At 48.3% G+C, this 16,490-nt stretch overlaps 1 protein-coding gene across 1 annotated transcript in view; it reads right to left on the bottom strand.

Moving 5' to 3' along the window:
* The window catches only part of LOC118778964 (rootletin-like), a 30,252-nt gene extending 16,473 nt beyond the window's left edge, over positions 1-13,779 (bottom strand). Inside the window, exons 1-20 of the mRNA XM_036530766.1 lie at positions 13,413-13,779; positions 12,100-12,226; positions 11,724-11,869; positions 9,250-9,441; positions 8,456-8,539; positions 7,007-7,107; positions 6,671-6,836; positions 6,476-6,582; positions 5,581-5,808; positions 5,054-5,144; positions 4,466-4,552; positions 4,094-4,324; positions 3,493-3,692; positions 3,065-3,247; positions 2,781-2,925; positions 2,317-2,463; positions 1,997-2,227; positions 1,350-1,543; positions 795-922; positions 184-353 (exon numbers count right to left, since the gene is read on the bottom strand). Coding sequence (XP_036386659.1) covers positions 184-353; positions 795-922; positions 1,350-1,543; positions 1,997-2,227; positions 2,317-2,463; positions 2,781-2,925; positions 3,065-3,247; positions 3,493-3,692; positions 4,094-4,324; positions 4,466-4,552; positions 5,054-5,144; positions 5,581-5,808; positions 6,476-6,582; positions 6,671-6,836; positions 7,007-7,107; positions 8,456-8,539; positions 9,250-9,441; positions 11,724-11,869; positions 12,100-12,226; positions 13,413-13,466 — 3,012 coding nt within the window. The 5' untranslated portion in view covers positions 13,467-13,779. The remainder of the gene's footprint in view (positions 1-183; positions 354-794; positions 923-1,349; positions 1,544-1,996; positions 2,228-2,316; positions 2,464-2,780; positions 2,926-3,064; positions 3,248-3,492; positions 3,693-4,093; positions 4,325-4,465; positions 4,553-5,053; positions 5,145-5,580; positions 5,809-6,475; positions 6,583-6,670; positions 6,837-7,006; positions 7,108-8,455; positions 8,540-9,249; positions 9,442-11,723; positions 11,870-12,099; positions 12,227-13,412) is intronic.
* Positions 13,780-16,490: the final 2,711 nt, after the last annotated feature.

Raw genomic sequence — 16,490 nt, 5'->3', positions numbered from 1 at the left:
AACAGTAACAGGGACATGCCAGTAAGTTTGCCAAACAGCCCAGACATTTTCATCTAGACAGAAATATCACTGCACACCTCGCCAAGGCTGAATCATAGGTACATATCAGAGAGGGTAAGCTGTCACCATCTCTGCACTGTCTACATAATAACTGTACAGTATCCAGCTGAATGTGTTGCTCACCTTCTCGGCAGCTAGCCTCTCTGCCTCCTCCTGGTGGTCGGCGATGGTATTGCGGAGGGCCTGCTGTGCTTCTTGCTGGGCTTGAGTCAGGGCCTGGGTCAGAGCCTCCCGCTCCCTCTCGCTCTGTGCTAGGGCTGACTCCGCATCCAGTCGCGCCCGCTTCATCTCCGCTACGGGGGGAGGGGGGCGGGAGGGCGGAGTACAGGTTAGGGTGGAGGTGTTGGGGGGAGAGTAGAGGTGGTAGGTGGAGGTAGAGTGACAGGTGGAACAAAAAAGTCTCATTATAGTTTCTCACCCTAGGATTGGACTCTGAAAACCATTTCATTTCACTCTCTGCCTTCATGTCAATCTCTCCCCCTCACTCCCTCCCCCCACTAAGTCTTTTCACACATGCATATCCTCTTTGTGCTAAAGATACTTTCACAAATGATCCAGGATTGGCTGATTAAACCCTAAGCCTTTCCCAACCACTGCATGAAAAGAAGCTGAAGCTGATCCGGAGTCAGCACCTATCCAGGATCAGCTTCCTAAACCCTGAGCCTTACCATTAACCATTATATGAAAAAAGCTGAAGCTGATCTGGGGTCAGTCCTCCAGCCCCACTCTCTCACCAGTCATGGTCTCCCGGCTGAGGCGCAGGGCCTGGATCTCAGACTCCAGCTGCTCTCTGCGGGACTCCAGCTGCACCAGCTGCTGCTGCACCTCAAACAAGCTGGTCTCCAGCGCCTCCCTCTCTGACCTGCAGGGGGCGACCACACCAAACAGCAGTGAAACAAGGACTCCAAATATGCTACCTTACAAACGATCTTTTCTTATGAATTGTGCATCCCCCACAACTAACATTTAGCTTGAAAAAACATTTAGAGTTCATATTTAAGTTTTAATGGTACTAAATGTGATATTTTGACACAAATTGCCAACATATATAAATGCTGATAATTTGTGTCAAAACTATGTTATGTCATAAATAACTCAAAAAAGTATTATGTTATAAATGTACCCATAAAATTGATAACTACTTCCTATCTCTCTGATGGGAATATTTCGAGAATTCACAATCTGTCTTGCAACATCATACAAAACTTTCTTCCTGTTCTTTTTTGACATAATATACAATCTGCTCATGCTCTCAGTCCTCCTGCCCCACCTCCTCTTCTTTCTCTCACCTGAAGGCAGCTAGCTCCTCAGTGAGGGTGGCGTTCTCCTTCTCAGAAGCAGTCAGCTGCACAATAAGCCCCGCCCTCTCCCGGGCCAGCTCAGCCCGGCTCCGCCCTGCCTCCTCCAGGGCCACGCCCTGTCGCTGCCCCTCCCCCCGGACCATGCCCAACTCCGCCCCCAGAGCGCTCACCTCCCCACACAACTGAGAGGAAAGAGTAACCAGAACACTAGAATACACTGACATGAGCTGAACTCTGCACCCTAATCTATAACACATTTATAAAGCTATCACTGGGGAAAAAAGTTTTCATGAAACTCATCAATTTACGTTATCTGATAAACTGTACATGCATACAACATGAGATTTGTCATAATCACCAGAGCTACTAATTCTTTCTCAAAGTTTGACTCTCTTCTATGTGACGTTAAATAATTATCAATTTAATGTCAGATTAATTCAATTTACATTTAATGGTGGTAAATATTTATCATATCAATACAACTGCTGCATGAAGTTATATCCAACTGGCTTCCATTTTGATGCAGTGACAAATTTTAGCAAGTGAAAGTGAAAACAGCGGTAGTGTGTGTGTGAAGACAATACGCAGTGGAGAGCTGGGGAGTTATGGAGGGACATATATAAGATGCCCCATACCTGCGTGACTTTGTCCTGCAGCTTTGCTCTGTCTGCCGTGAGATTCTGAAGCTCCGCCTCCAGGCCCACCCTCCCCAGCTCCGCCTCCTGAAGCGATTGGAGGAGGGTCAGGCGGGTGGAGTCCAGCTCCAGCCTCTCCTGCTCCAATCGCACCAGCTCATCCCTGATGGTCAGCTTCTCCTGCTCCGCCTCCCGCTTCTGGGTCAGGAGCAGGTTCTTCTCCTCCTCGAGCTGAGAGGAGGGAACGAACAAAGCCGGGTGAGAAGGACGATTGGCGTGCCTTACGCAACGAAGCTGCCCCCTCAGGTCCTCCTCCTCACCTGGATGATGAGGTTGTTGAGGTCTGACTTGTCCTGGGCCAGGCCCTCGTTCAGACTGCCCATCTTGGCCAGGGAGTCCCTCAGGCCCGCCTCCTCCGAGCGCAGCTTGTTCAACAGGAGGGTGAGCTCCGCGTTGCTGGACTCCGCCTGTGATTGGGAGAGAGGAGAAGGGGTGTGGAACAGGTGCCGCTTCATCCATTGCAGGTACAGCCAGTTTCATCACATGATACAGAAGAGAGGAAGACAGTGAGCTGAGGTAAGAGCAGATCTGAGGTCCAAATTCAGGCCAAACAGAAGAACCGGGGGGGAAAGGATGAGAAATAATGATGAATTTGCGAGGAGAAACCAGAGGGAAGTAGGAAAATGGTAGGAGGAGCTTCGACCCCAACAGAAGCAGAGATGGCAAATGGTGAAGAGACAGGAGCGAGAAAAGAGCGAGAAGGACCCGTGTCGGGTTGAATTACCCTGGCCAGCGCGTCGGCCAGCTGCGCCTTCTCTCCCTCCAGCACCTGCCTCTCCACTGCCTCCTGCTGGTGGGTCTCCCTCACAGCGGAGAGCTCGCTGCGCTGAGTGGAGGCCCGGCTCTCGCTCTGCTCCCACTGCTGCTGACTGTCCGGACGCAGAGCGCGGGGAGGCGGTCAGGGGCACGACACTCAATGCGCCACTCTCTCTCTCTATATGTATACATGCATACATCCCCCATCTCTCTCCCTTCACCCTCCCCCCTCCCCCTTCCTCTTCCACTCACACTCGCTCCGTCTCGGCCTTGGCCCGGTCCCGCTCCTGCAGGGCCGCCTCCTTCTCCTCCCTCTCACGGTCTCGGTCCCTCTGCGCAGCCGACGCAGCCAGCTGCAGCTTCTCGCAGTCCAGCTGCAGCATCTGCGCACGCGACTGCGCAGCCTGCAGCGCCGTCTCCAGGCCGATCTTCTCACTGGGAGAGAGAGTGGGGGAAAGGAGGAAGAGACGGGGGAGACCGGGGGGAGGGACGGAGGGAGAAAGGAAGGAAGGAACGTAGGAAAAAAACAAAATTATAAAAGGAAAACATCAAATGCATACAGAGAGAGACTCTGACACCAAATAAACACAGAAACTAATCAGTTAAATAAATGGGTCTGTCTAACACATCAGGTGTGTTAGCTTTTCCCGCCTTTTTGCCGCCGTCGCTCCGTGCCTCACCTGGCCAGAGCGTCCCTGTCCTGCCGCAGACGGTCCCTCTCCCTCACGGCTGCCTCCCGCTCTCTCTGGGCGTCGTCCTTCTCGCCCTGCAGCTCCTGACTGCGCAGCTCCGCCTCCCGCCGGCCCGACTCCGTCTCTCCCAGCTGCCTGCGCAGCTGCTGCACTGTGGACTGCGCAGACATCAGGCGCCCGCGCATTTCCTGCAGCGGGGGAGGACATGAGAGACCATTTAATCCGCTTAACACCAAGTAGAGTATGCTGTCTACTTAGCAGACACCAACACTCAGAAACGCAAAGTGAGCTAAAAACCCAGCCTAGAGAAATGCAGCATCCCTCACTCACTGACTTACTGATCAATTGATAAGCGACTCCTGCTGTAACCATGCTTTGCCACTAGAGGGCAAAAAGAGCATTCTGAACATGTTCTGTTCAATTCTTTTTTCATCAATGTATAACATCTGGGCCTTTACAGAAGCTTTTACGGTGATGTTCCTCACTCAGGGGCACACTCTTGCCAAGGTTCCTATCTGTGGGGGAGCTCTGCTCTGCTGCATAAATACTTGCAGTTAGATAGTGAGACCAGAGGCAGGCGCCCCCTTACCTGCAGCTGCAGCTGCCTGCTGGTGACCGCGGCCCGCAGGGCGGAAAGGCTGGAGTCCGGGAGGGGCGGGGCCAGGGGGCGGAGCGGGGAGGAGGAGCGCCGTGACGAGGTGGCGCGGTGTGGGGAGGTCACCCGGAGCAGGGGCAGCAGAGACGCCCCGATGCCCTCCTGCTCGCCCTCCGAGGAAGAGGAGGTGGCCGCGACGCCCGAGTCACCATCCGAAAGCACGGACTGAGGGAGGAGAGAGAGGGAGAGAGAGAGAGAGAGAGAGGCAGAGCTATACTTCAAAGTGTGTTTGCGCGGTGGTTCATGAAAGCGAGACATGGAGGGCCTGCAGATACAAAAAGACAAGGTTTGCGGCGTTTGGGTTACCTGGGCAATGTCACGCAGGGTGTTTAGCAAGGCTTCACTGCGGGCTCTGAGAGCCTGCAGCTCTGTCTCACCATCACCAGTCTGCTCCTGTAGGGGGCGACAAAACTGTTTCATGAATTTACCGTACAGTAAAGCCATTCTGAGATGTATTTAATAAATGATACTTTGCCATTCATCAACTATGATTTTCCTCGAACACATCAAAGAACCTATAAAAACTTGCTACTTTTTGTCATTGCAATTGCTGGGATGCCCCAGATTGGGAAACGTAGTTGTTGGCTTTCCATGTCAAGTAAACAAATTTAAACTAATGAAATGCTGGAAACTGGCCTCGGAAGCTGAACCTAAATTATCCAGGAGGGCCTCGGGAGCGAGTTTCGAAAAGCCGCGCCTCCTCCCTCTCACCTCAGGGTGAGCTGGACACAGAACTGGAGAAGCAGTGTGTTTGTAATCTGTAATAGCGTGGCTCGTCTGATGGCGGAGGTTAAGCTCTGGCACAGAGGCAAACGCACAGGGGGCCCCTGGTGTCTGCCCAGGGCTTCCAGATGGGCGCAAAGAGGATTGAGCTGAGCGGGTCGAGCCTCTCACCTCCAGCTTCTGGGTCAGGGAGGTGGCGATTCTCTCCTTCTCCTCGCTCTGGGCCTTCAGTCTCTCCACCTCCCGCACGGACTCCGTCAGCCTGGAGGGGACAAAGAGTTTACATTCATTCATATAGTCATCTGGCAGACGCTCTTATCTAGAGAGACTTACAAAAGTGCAATCAGTTGGGTTAGGGAATTAACTGCAAAGATACATTAATGCCATCCTTTAAATGCAGTGGCATTGTGGCCCATAACGTTAAACTATTACCGCTAACATCCAGCCACCAGATTTGTATCATCACAGGTTTGTATTGTTACAAAATGATGAGAAATGAGCTTATACCACTACAAAAGGTTAAAGTGCCACCAGGCTTGTATCTTATATGCTTAAGTCACAGCATGCCCTACAATTATACACTTTTCTTAGTGTTAGAAATGGGTGGGAGTTCACACAGCCCAGGTGTAATCTGAATAGCTGGGTTTTGAGAGAGACTGGCAGATTGGCCATTTATGCTAAGCGCGTCTGGGCCTCACCTGGCGTTGAGCTCTGCCCTCTCAGCGTCGTACTTGGCCTGCAGGGTCATCATGTCGCCGACCCGGTCCCGCAGCTGCTGCTCCAGCTGCGCGCGCTGCGCAGTCTCCCGCTCCAGCGCCAGGGCCGCACCCCCCTCCCGGCTGCGCATGCTCGCAGCCACGCCTGCGCAGGACGACTGCGCAGAGACAGACACCCGGGCCAGCTCGTTGCGCATCTCGGAGAGGTCCCTGAGAGAGGCGGGGACAGGGAGGAGAGAGGGGAAGGAGGGAGAGGGAGCAGGTGGGGGGACGACAGGAAAACAGCGTTCACACATAAGATATCCGTTTAGATTCAGTAAACAGTGCTGTCATGGGCTGTCGTTCAGTCGCCTTTGCACTCTCCCTTAGTGCTTTTCAATGAGTACGTAATTTTCACCTCTACAGATTTTGCTACAGAGAGCAAGAGTTTTGCTTTTGGTTCATGTTAGTCAATGATTGACAGCAGCACCAGACAGATCCTCTGGATAACTCTCCCATGAGAAACTACTACCCAATATAAAATGTGGATGTAATTTATTAACCCAGTTACTTTGTACCACAGATGGACAATGCCAGTTATATGAGGTCACGCGGTCTGCTGGTTATTAATTCTGCTTCAACTCAAAGGTGCAAAAATGAGGCCATTACTTGGACAGGAGACCACCTCACCTGGTGCGCCAGGTATAAACCAGCTACTAAACTGCAGATCATGCTATGTGCAGCAATGAATCACACAATGCCTTTTCAGAGCTTTCGTAAATGAAATCATCTTATAACTCCTCAGTTTAAACTGTGTTACACCAGCAAACATTACAGTGACAGCAAGACAGAGGGCTGCCCTGTAGCTTGGAGCGGCAGTGCAGTTCCAGTTACTGACCTCTCGGTGGCGCTCTTCAGCTCGCAGACGTGCCTGCGGAACCCGACCACCTGCCGCCACAGAGTCAGCAGCCGGCTGTGCTCACTGCTGAAGTAACTGTGGAATGACTGAGAGGGAGAAGGGAGTAAATCTGAGTATATCAAGGCATGCGAAGTTAGGAATACTGGGAATAGCAAGGCTTCTGCCGGGCCCTACCTCCTCCTCTCTCCTCCAGTCAGATTCCCTCTGCTCCAGCTCCTCCCTGGCTTTGGTCCAATCCGCAGTGAGCCTGCGTATGTCCTGGCTGAGCGCCTCGTTGGCCAGCCCCGCCTGCTCCAGCTGCTCCCTCAGCATCGCGTTCACGGCGGACAGGCTGCTACTCCTGAGCCGAAGAAACGAATTCTGACCCGTTCAAACCCTCCAAATTCCCACACCGACACGCATGGGCATATTTGTGCATGGCTGATACGCAAATAAGGCAGGACTGAGTGAAAGCAGCCATCAACCAATCATCTTCTCCAGAATTGCCTGATATCATTCGCCCCAGCTAACCTCTGCTGCTCCTCCTCCAATCGGATGAGAGCGTTCTCCAGATCGCTGCTTGGTTCCTCGTCTTCTCGTCGGAGGCTACCGCTGGACAGGTCACATCGTCCCTGCAGAGACACCCCTGCCCATCAGTGCACGGCTCCCACACAGTCCAGAATTAATGAAGGCAAACAGACAACACTACAGCGCTGTGCTGTACACTACTAACATGCTTACTGGTATTCAGTAGACCAACCACTAATGACAGCAAGTTAGCAAGTTGCTTTCAGTGGAAAACTCTGTTGGATGGACATTTCACCTGTCATCCAACTATTAAAAAAAATCATCATACACCTGTGGTGCAGTGAAAGGTTTTTGAGCCTTTTACAGTTATACAGTGGGCTGAAGGTATTACAGTAAGGTAATGGTATGGGGCAGCAGCAGGGTTAGACAGCGGAGTACAGGTGTGGTGTTGTTAATGGTGTGGGGCAGTAAGGTTACAGAGCGGAGTACAGGTGTGGTGTTGTTAATGGTGTGGGGCAGTAAGGTTACAGAGCGGAGTACAGGTGTGGTGTTGTTAATGGTGTGGGGTTGTAGGGTTAGACAGTGGAGTACAGGTGTGGTGTTGTTAATGGTGTGGGGTTGTAGGGTTAGACAGTGGAGTACAGGTGTGGTGTTGTTAATGGTGTGGGGGTGTAGGGTTAGACAGCGGAGTACAGGTGTGGTGTTGTTAATGGTGTGGGGGTGTAGGGTTAGACAGCGGAGTACAGGTGTGGTGTTGTTAATGGTGTGGGGGTGTAGGGTTAGACAGCGGAGTACAGGTGTGGTGTTGTTAATGGTGTGGGGGTGTAGGGTTATAGAGCAGAGTACAGGTGTGGTGTTGTTAATGGTGTGGGGTTGTAGGGTTAGACGGCGGAGTACAGGTGTGGTGTTGTTAATGGTGTGGGGGTGTAGGGTTATAGAGCAGTGTACAGGTGTGGTGTTGTTAATGGTGTGGGGCAGTAGGGTTAGACAGCGGAGTACAGGTGTGGTGTTGTTAATGGTGTGGGGGTGTAGGGTTAGACAGCGGAGTACAGGTGTGGTGTTGTTAATGGTGTGGGGGTGTAGGGTTAGACAGCGGAGTACAGGTGTGGTGTTGTTAATGGTGTGGGGGTGTAGGGTTAGACAGCGGAGTACAGGTGTGGTGTTGTTAATGGTGTGGGGGTGTAGGGTTATAGAGCAGAGTACAGGTGTGGTGTTGTTAATGGTGTGGGGTTGTAGGGTTAGACGGCGGAGTACAGGTGTGGTGTTGTTAATGGTGTGGGGGTGTAGGGTTATAGAGTAGTGTACAGGTGTGGTGTTGTTAATGGTGTGGGGGTGTAGGGTTAGACAGCGGAGTACAGGTGTGGTGTTGTTAATGGTGTGGGGTTGTAGGGTTAGACAGCAGAGTACAGGTGTGGTGTTGTTAATGGTGTGGGGGTGCAGGACTGCACTGACACTCAGTCTGTGTTGCTCCAGCTCGGAGGACTTCTCCATCAGACTCTGCTCCAGCTCACCACATTTCTTCTTATACTGCAACACCTGCCAGGAGACACAGGGAAGAGAGAGAAAAAGAGAGAGAGATTTGACTCCAAGTCACCTTGAGTTTAACTAAAAATAAATAATAAATGCTAATTTGGCAGAACATCAGCAGAAAAATAGAAGAATGCAAGACGAAGATCAACAAGGAAAAAAACGTGGGCGTGTTCCAGGGGGAATATCTGAACAATTCCAAAAACATTCGACATACAAGCCAAGGAGAAAAATAAAACTTGAGAAATGACAGACAGAAAGGAAAGGAGAGAGACAGCAAGAGAGAGAAAGTGGTCATTGAAATGTGTGATCGTTATTTGTGTCGTGAGGACTTACAGCTGACACATACACCGCTTGACTGAAAATGGCATTAATTAAGTTTATGTTCGTTTGTTACTTGTCATATCCTCATAGACGCATAGGGAATATTATGTTCTATTTCCTATCTATCTGGGCATGTGTACATGTTCAAATTTCTTCCATCTTACTACACAAAACACTGTCAGCACTTTTTGACGTGTGTATGCTAATCGCTCTATTAAGCACACTGAAGAAACAGCGAAGAGAAAAGAAAAGTTGCCATGCTGAACTGTCTATCACCACAAGACTCATAATATGCCATAGTGCTAAAATGAGACAGAAAATAGCAATCTGTGACAACTGCCAAGTGCATATGTCTTTGAAAGAGTGTTTACTAACGAGTCCTCCTGGGGGAGTACCTTAGCCTGCAGCTTCTGGACCAGCTGGGCCTGCCTCTGCTGCCCCTCCTGGTAGGCCGTGAGCTTGCGCTTGTAGGCTGCCTGCTCCTCGTCCAGACGTCTGCGCAGATCCACGTTCTGCTGCGCCAGGCTGCGCGACTCCGGCGAATCGCGCTCCATCTCCCCCGTCTCCAAGCGCAGGGCCTGCTCCAGCTGCGCAGATGTCAGAGGGTTCGTGTTTTTTAGGGCGCTGGACTGAGCAGAATTCTGCACAGATTCCCTGATCCCTATGGGGCTTGGACACAGTACACGCAGTGAATCAGAGAAGCCTACTGGGTGGAGTTCCGCAAAGCGGGACACCCTAAAAACATAACCAGATACAGTCTCTCTTTGAGGAGATCGCGCTCAGAACAGCATCCTGCTGCAGCTATGATCACAGGCAGCCCTGCAGGAAGTTGCACACTTCGGAATGGGGACTACAGAATGGAAGGTAGTGGCCTATCACATGTCCAAATTCAGTCCTGCTTAAAAAAATCACACAAATATTCCATTGATTTTCCATACTTTACAAAACAACAGAAAAGATATTGATATTGATATTGATATTAAATATTGTATCAAAATAAGTTCTAATGTATAAACATTTCCCTGGAGGATTCTAAAAAATTCAAAATGTAATACAATTGACTCCTGATAACTGCCTTTTGTTGGGACTGCTGTGCAATTAACTGTATAAAGCATAAACATAAGTGATCAAGATTCATGCAGGACAAGCTGCATCCTGTGAGTAAAAAGCAGTCTTAATGACATTCCTGTGTATGGGCTTAATTTTCCTATAATTCATAGAAAATATGTGCAACAAATGTGAAACTCCATGTCCACTGATATTAGTCTGTAGCTCTCTGTGTGTGTTGAAATGGTGACTGCTCTGTCCCAGTACCTCTGTTGGCTGCTAACCTGCTCAGAGGTCTGTAACACAGACCTGTGAGGCGGTGCTGTCATATCCTGCACAGATCATACAGTCTGTTCATTGAACACGCTCATTTTTTCAGTGAACGGTGAACTTGAACATATCCGTTTGCAACTAAAGAACGTGAATGTGAGCTCGTTCAGGTTTGCGCGAGATTCGGAATCCTTGGGTGTGTTAAAGTCACAGCTTGATGAATAAACACGAATGGCGTTATTCCATACTTGAGACATTTTTTTAGTGCACTCAACTTATTCATTTTAATGTGCGTGAACTGAACTTTGAGCTAGCTCTTGTGCAGTGTGAACTTGCACAACACTGTACATTTCTATCAAATGGACTCAGATATATAGGTTTTGTATTAACACTACTGATACAATTTTCTTCTGTATCAATCCATTTTGAATGCTTCTAAAATGCACTCAGAATTTTTGGGGGTTTTCCACAGGAGTGTTCATTCTTTAGATGTTTGCCATGCTCAGCTCTCCACAGGCCGAAAGGGATGTGAGCCATCACCATAGTGACTACCACCCTGCTCTGATAAACATAACCTTGTTTCTGTGGTAACCCCAGCAGGACCCCTGGCAGGCTGCCCTCTAAAATGCCTGTGAGCCATTCATATCCTCAAGGTTTTGATGGTATAAAAATTACATTTAATATATGTCAACATTAAACATTTATTAATACAATACTACATTTATTACGGATAACATTTGTGTAAAATGTACTTTCCTTTTCTCAATATATTAAAGTGTTACAACCACCCTAATGATGTAAAGTTCATTGTTAGATACATAATGCTCTAATTTGACTGTTTTCAGTGGCTCAATAAGAGTAATACAGCTGGAAAATAAAATATATCTATCACTTTTAAAATCATTAAATATTGGGAGTAAAATCTCAATCAATCCCCCCATAGGTAAGGCCCCAATGCTCTTCCCTAGCCTCTCAGTTTCCATAAAACAAACACCCCCCTCCAACCTCAGTCCTCCATTCAAGCCCTTGTTTACAGTCACCAGGGGTGACAACCGCCATAGCAACCTGCCACTTCACTTCATTCCTGTCCCCGTCGTCAAGGAGACCGGCCAAACTCTCCCCGCGATAAAATGGGAAAGGAAGGAGAGAAAAGAAAACTGGGAGGCGACAGTACATTGGTATTCATGCTTTTGCCCCACGTAACCAAAACTGCAACCTGTTTACACCCCAGTCCCCTTTATGCTCCTTCTGCTGAGATTTTTGTCTACAATATTCTGGCCAATTACCCACAGCTATGACCAGGCCCTCCACACAATAAGGAAGGAACCCTTAGAAGATGGCATATGGGACAGACCGGTTTTAAAACAAATAGGCCAACTAAATGCCAACCATAAAATGCAGCTCAACACTCCCCACCTAACGCTCACACACAGACAAAAACACCTGACACACACAAAGAACAGAGACCTGAGAAATATGCTCAGAAATGTAAATATGTTATAGCAGCACCACAGCTCCCTCTCTCCCACTCGCCCGGCTCGGTTCCTCTCACCCTCTCACTGATGGCGCTGTACTTGATGGCCAGCTCGTCTCGGTCCGCTCGACTGTGGGCCAGCAGGTCCTCCAGCCTTCCCAGCTCCCCCTGCAGCACCCTGTTCTCCTCCTGGAGTGACAGGACTGAGGACATGGTGCCTGCGGCTGGGAGGTGGAGAGGGGAGTTAGAGGTGCGTGCGTGCGCGTGTGTGTGTGCGTGTGTGTGTGTGTGCGTGCGGGTGTGTGTGTGTGTGTGTGTGGGTGTTTCAGTGGGTTTATTGTTCTGTTAACGTTTGAGTTTGCTGAATTTCACAGTGCTTAGGTGGAGCCTGAGGTCGAGAAGCTGGAAGGGCAGAACTGCTCGCTGTCGGACACTGTGGCGACCGGCCACTCACTGTTGTCGCTGAGGTTCTTAGTGACGATCTCTCTGATTCGCGCAGGTAGACAGGTTGGAGGGCCGTCGTGGGTGGGGTCTCTGACTGTCAGTCGCTTCTCCTCAGACAGCACGCTCTCCTCCAACTTCTGAGAGAGGGACAGACAGGCAGGAATGGAGAGATAGAGAGAGTTAGGAGAAACAGCAGAGCTTTCTTACAAAAACACACACACACACACACTTATGATCTTGCCGAGAGGGGGGCAGCTATAATGTCTCTATATGCAAAAACTTAAGGCTGATCAAAGTGCAACTCATACTAAGTCTTCATCAATTCAAATGCAGAATATTGTTCTTTTGTATTCTTTTACCTGACAGAAGAAGAGTATTTCTTTTGTTAAACATTTATTTCCAGTCGACTGACAATGAGATCATTACTGCTCCCAAACAATTTATCTAAGACTGCTCCAGATTTTTCAGGATGGCAGCATTTTCTGTTCTTAATTAAGTATCAGCAAGTATTGGTAGTCAAACTGTATTGAATCACCATGCATCAGACTGTGTCACAGTACTGAATCACTGCCCATGTATATGTATTGTTCCCCCTAGATCATTTCGTAGTCCAGGAGCCGACGTGCAAAGTGAATCAGGGTTAAGCCAATTGCCCACCACTGACGCACTGTGGACCACGTTCGTATTGAGAGCGCTGGATTTAGTATGGTTTGTGGTTCACAAGCATTATGTTTTTCCGTGAACCGTCACGCAGTGCTGGCCCTCGTCAGGGTCACATGGGTGTGTGCAGGAGACCGCAGTGAGAGCAGGTGGCGTCCCAGCAGCCGCTTTCGGCCAACCGTCGAGCTGTACTCTTTTATAACAGGACACAGCTGAGATTTGTACTCAATCGCACAGGGGCGCAGGGGAACCCACTGAGCCGCAAGCACGCAAACAGAGGCAAGCTGACCCTCACAGGAACACGCAAAACAAGAACGTAAATAAGGAATGGATCCCCCCCACATGCACCCCCATCCACACTCCAAGCTGACGTCACTGCAAGAATGTTCATATGGTGACAAGCTTTTGAAATTATATTACAGATCGGCTATCTATATTGTGCATTCATGTTCATGATATTTATCAAGTAACTATGTCTAAAATTGACAAGCTGAACATTATTTCCCCTAGAACTCTCAACTGAAATTTCTGTGCTATTTTTTTCTTTTTTGCTTCTTTTTTGTATTGACTAAGTTTTAAATTTTTGGGAAATAAAGCCCATGTTCAATTAAATAAAGTTCTCACGATGGTAGCACATCACTCATAGTCTATGACACGGATCACCTGTATCACCGCCTCCAGTTTTGATTCCCCGTTGGTATTCTCGGAGTCGCTCATTGAGTACCGACGTTTTTAAATCGGGAGAACACTGCCCGGAGCTGAAGACGGACGTTTTGATTGACTTCCTGAAGTCGATAGCCTACTGACGATGTGTGGTTTCCTCCTCCTGGTTAAAACGGGATTAACCGCGCAAAGATCTCTTGCAGTTTAACTAGATCAGTTACACGTGCAAAAGAAAGCAAAACTAGACTCGGCAAAGAGATTGAAATGAACATCGAAGTACGATTATCCCGGTGAGGGAAATCCGCGTTTTTGATTTGCGAAGCAGTTTATTACCCACGAGCCGCAGGTGACTGAGGGTTCGGCTCAGTCCCTTCTCCCGGAATGAAAGGGAGGGATTGAGGACAGGGGGATTAGAAGACTTTAAATCCCCCCTCCCTCCCGTCCTCCACTCTCACTCTGTCCCGCACACTCGTTGTCTACTCTACTTCTTCCAATGGACAGGACACGCAAAAACACAACGACCTATGAAGCCACCGTTTCAACCCATACTTCCACTGTATGTCGCAATTAAATTTACCGTACGCCCCAAATTAAGTTAATTTAGAAGACGTTTGTGAATTAATTCATAATAGGATAGTAAAACTGATTAGTGATCACCTTACTGTAAGAAGCTTTGCGGAGCAAACGCACAGACATTAGTTTGGACAGCAGATCATAATACACACTAGGCAGACGTGAATATGGACAGTAGATAATACACAATAGAAAAATTCACTATACTACACTATCCCCCACCAGACACAAATTTTCACAGTGGTAATGTGAAAATTAGGAGGCCCGCCCCCTTTGACCCCAGCTTTGCCAGCCATATACCACTTCAGTGTCCACGTTGTCATGGCAACTGACAATTCCACAAAGGAGAGAGGTTCAGACTGTCATTATCAGACCTCCAGTCCATTGACAAAACTCCCCTTCCTCTATCTGTTAAGGTATATGCCAAAATTTTAACATGTCTTTTCAACTAGAATTCTGTATCTTATACTTTCTTATTGATGTTATTTAGTGGAAATGTACAAATCATTACACGGTATACAGTTTCCTGAAACTCCATTAAACTCCTTTTTGGAATCCCTTAGATTCACTACACGTGAAGTGATTGCTGACGTTAGTAAGGCATGCTTAAATGTGTATTATGCACAAGATAAACCGATATATATAGTTGCTGAGCTTAGTGACCAACTGATTCCACTTTCTGCTGAGGCCATACAACAAAGTTTCAGCAAAGGCTTGGGGCGCCCCCTGCTGGCTCCCTCCATACTCATGTCATGCTTGTGTCATCTGCAACAATGAATTTGCAGAGTTGATGATGCCCCTCTGTGCCTCTGCACAACACGCTGTGCGCTCAGCAGTGCTGACAGCAGACTAACAGGGGCTTCAGGAAGGGAGTGACTCCCTGGAACAATGCCAGGCGTATCCCGTGTTATAATTGGCTCACAGCCACTAAGAGTCCCTCAGAGCAGTTAATCTGCCAGGAGTCTTAAACCATCCCTCACAATGAGGGCCTCGTCTTCAGCAGTTGCTTCTACACCTAGTTAAGGAGCAGACAATTTGGCACCGCTCCCTGGAAGCAGACATATATCCCTTATCTGGGGCAGCTTCCAACAGCTAACAACAACCCAATGACCCTGTCTGCCATGGGGACTGGATGCATGAGGCAGTGGTGTGTTACAGTGGTAAAGAACTGGTTTTATAAACCAAAGGCTGCCAGTTTGACTCCCCAGTGGGGTACTGCCGCTGTACCCTTGGGGAAGGTACTTCAGCAGAATTGCCTCAGTAAATAGCTAGCTCAATAAATGGATAATGTGCAAAATTGTAAGTCATTCTGCATGAGTGTCTATTCGTGCAATGTAAGTGTCATTATTAAGAGTACTAAAACTATTTAGAAAACTTTACAAAATCACACGGAGGTCAGAAGGCGGCGCTGTCCCGTACATTGAAGAAAACATGATGTCCAAATAGCCAACTCTAGATCCTGGCACTGAACAGCTCCACATCCTGACAGTGCAATAAAGATGGCTCTGACCATAACGTGAAGGACACCTCTCCCATTCATCCGGAAGCTCTTTCTAATCTGGGCTTTCCCTGGATTGTCTGGCTAATGTGATCATTCATGAGGGACAGCCCTCACCATAATGCCGCTATAACACACAGAAGAAACGGTCCCATCTCTAACCCTGACCAGGTCCACCTTCTGAAAATGAAACCAGGATAGATATGACCATGATATGAAGCACAGACAGTAATCTGAATATATAATCTCTGGCTGGTACTGCGTATTAAATTATTTAATTGGGGAATGTATGCAGAAAGGGCTGCCTACAGATTATGTTTATATTTAAGTTATTTGGGTTTCTGCATCATTATGGTATTATAGGACACAACTGTGGTGCAGTTTGATGGAGCAGAGCTCAAAAGCCAAAGGTGGGGCAACAACACATGATATGAAACATCATAATGTACAGTTGCATTGTGTAAATACCTACAGAGTGGGGGACTGAGCAGACTCTTTGGTGTATACATTCTATACGTGGCCAGGTTCACAGGGAGGTAAGTGGGACTATGTATTTGCTGGGTGACTCAGGAAATGGTCCTCAGGACCATACTCATGGCAGGTTACAAAATTTGTGTTCATAGAATCTGAACAAAAACAGTCTTTGTGCCGACCTGCAATAGACAGTTTCATGCTGCATTTCATTCAGCACTACTCTGTAAATTACATGATCTTGGACCAACTCGGCACACACTGATCTTAAATTCACCTGGGTAGCTCATCTCACTCACCGATTCCACACTATCAGCCATAAAGACCAATGAACCAGCACAGAATCTCCACTGCATTGATCAAAATACCAAACAACAAACAATAAACAAACAAGCCGTTTAGGACGCTTTGTTAATAACAGCTAATCCCTTGTCAGGACTATATAAGAGGCATCATTTGTAAGAGAATCTTACCTATCAAATGTCTTTGGCATGTAAAGAAAGCACAAGATGTATTGTGGGAAAGAGATGCCTTTT

This window comes from Megalops cyprinoides, chromosome 6, assembly GCF_013368585.1.
Source record: "Megalops cyprinoides isolate fMegCyp1 chromosome 6, fMegCyp1.pri, whole genome shotgun sequence".
Classification (NCBI taxonomy): Eukaryota; Metazoa; Chordata; class Actinopteri; order Elopiformes; family Megalopidae; genus Megalops; species Megalops cyprinoides.
The sequence above is the reverse complement of the archived record's forward strand: the minus strand, read 5'-3'. Positions and strand labels throughout refer to the sequence as shown.